This window comes from Olea europaea, chromosome 15 (assembly GCF_002742605.1).
Source record: "Olea europaea var. sylvestris chromosome 15, O_europaea_v1, whole genome shotgun sequence".
Classification (NCBI taxonomy): Eukaryota; Viridiplantae; Streptophyta; class Magnoliopsida; order Lamiales; family Oleaceae; genus Olea; species Olea europaea.
The window spans coordinates 28,003,583-28,005,018 of record NC_036251.1 but is presented as its reverse complement, the minus strand read 5'-3'; the positions used below and the strand labels follow the sequence as shown (position 1 = coordinate 28,005,018).

Genomic DNA, 1,436 nt, shown 5'->3' with positions numbered 1-1,436 from the left:
TTTTGGATTGAAAATGAGATTTTTTTTTTTTTTTTTGGATTGAAAATGAGAATATAATCATCATTGGAGTCAAAATATCCCATTAAATGCTCCACACATGACATTTTAATTATTAAGATGAACAAAGTCATCATTACAAAAATTATTGGTTAGAGAAACCCATATGTCAAGAAGACTTTCTGCAGGCATTGTCCAGCAGGAGAATCATACAATAGCTTTTTGGCTGTTACACATTAAGTTTACTTCACAACCACCAAAGGCCACCAAGGAACATAACACAATTTATTACATTTGAACCAAAATAACCTATGGAGAATGAAAGAGCATGAAGACGAAGAGACAATCAAAAAGGCGATATGTCCTTCCTAGAAAAGAAGAACCCAGAAGGAGCTCCATCGGGCAATAGCGCGAGCCACACAGGACTCTCAGCTCCTTCTTCGACACTTAAGACGCCTCTATTGCAATTCAGATCAGTTTTCACATAGCCAGGGCAGATAGAATTGATCGATAAATTGGGGTATTTCTTTGCCAGTATCCTTGTGTAAGCATTCATTGCGGCTTTTGATAATGTATAAGCAGCAAGAATCGAAGGCCAGCCTTTGTCTTCTAACAAACTTGCTCCCATATCTGTTAATAACTCGTTCAGAACCATGTCAACTTTTTCTTCAGTGAGACTATTGGCGTCGCTTAATATTCCTTTGGCCCATTCATTGGAAACGAACTGCAACAACATGAAGATACATCAGTTCTAGAGTGACGACCAACCCAAGTTCTGGCCCTGTGATTATGTTTCCACATAGAAAAAGGCCTCGATAGTAGTTTGCACAGTTGTGTCCACTGCAGAATATCAAATAATACAGTGAAGAGTGACAGATTTTAATTGCTTACCTTTAACTTACCCGAGGAAGAGGAGACATTGACGATCCTTGCTGAGTCGGATAACTGAAGGAGAGGCATGAATGCTTCGACCATATTTTTTGCACCATAGTAATTTATCTTCAAGCATTCTTCTGCCAGTTCATAATTTTGAGTTGAAACCTCACTCCAGTTTATGTATAATCCATGCTGCATCAAGGAGATCAAGATTCAAAGTTAATTCCTTCAGTAACTGACCATTGAGAAACAGACTTCACTTGTTCTGCATATGCTTCATAATCAATTGATTTCAACGGAGAGGGCAGAGATCCAACGTGGGGATTAACCTTAAAAGGACTTTGAAATGTCATTCTAATCAATTTCTCGATGCTAAGATCACCGAAAGTTACATACTTCTAAGTCAGATTTAATTTCAACAACACTTACTTTACTACTTGTAGAAGCTCCAACAGCAGTCATATCCACATTTAATCCAATTACTGCTGCATTATTCACCTGTATATGAAGCAAATATCACTACAACTTATGGATGAAAGAACGGTCAGTTCCTTCTAATGCAG

General features: G+C 37.8%; 1 protein-coding gene across 1 annotated transcript; it reads right to left on the bottom strand.

Annotated features, from left to right (window-relative positions):
- Positions 1-166: 166 nt before the first annotated feature.
- Positions 167-1,412, bottom strand: LOC111410771 ((+)-neomenthol dehydrogenase-like). The gene is made up of 3 exons (XM_023041294.1): positions 1,303-1,412; positions 889-1,065; positions 167-721 (listed from the first exon to the last, which is right to left on the bottom strand). Exons 1-3 carry the CDS (start codon positions 1,333-1,335, stop codon positions 344-346), a joined length of 588 nt encoding a protein of 195 aa, XP_022897062.1. The 5' UTR covers positions 1,336-1,412; the 3' UTR covers positions 167-343.
- Positions 1,413-1,436: the final 24 nt, after the last annotated feature.

Excerpts from the sequence above, each read along its gene's own strand:
- LOC111410771 (XM_023041294.1), bottom strand. The coding sequence starts at position 1,335 with ATGACTGCTGTTGGAGCTTCTACAAGTAGTAAA. Across the intron at positions 1,066-1,302 it reads GAGCTTCTACAAGTAGTAAA|CATGGATTATACATAAACTG; the intron begins GTAAGTGTTGTT and ends TCCTTGATGCAG. Across the intron at positions 722-888 it reads CTTCCTCGGGTAAGTTAAAG|TTCGTTTCCAATGAATGGGC; the intron begins GTAAGCAATTAA and ends ATGTTGTTGCAG.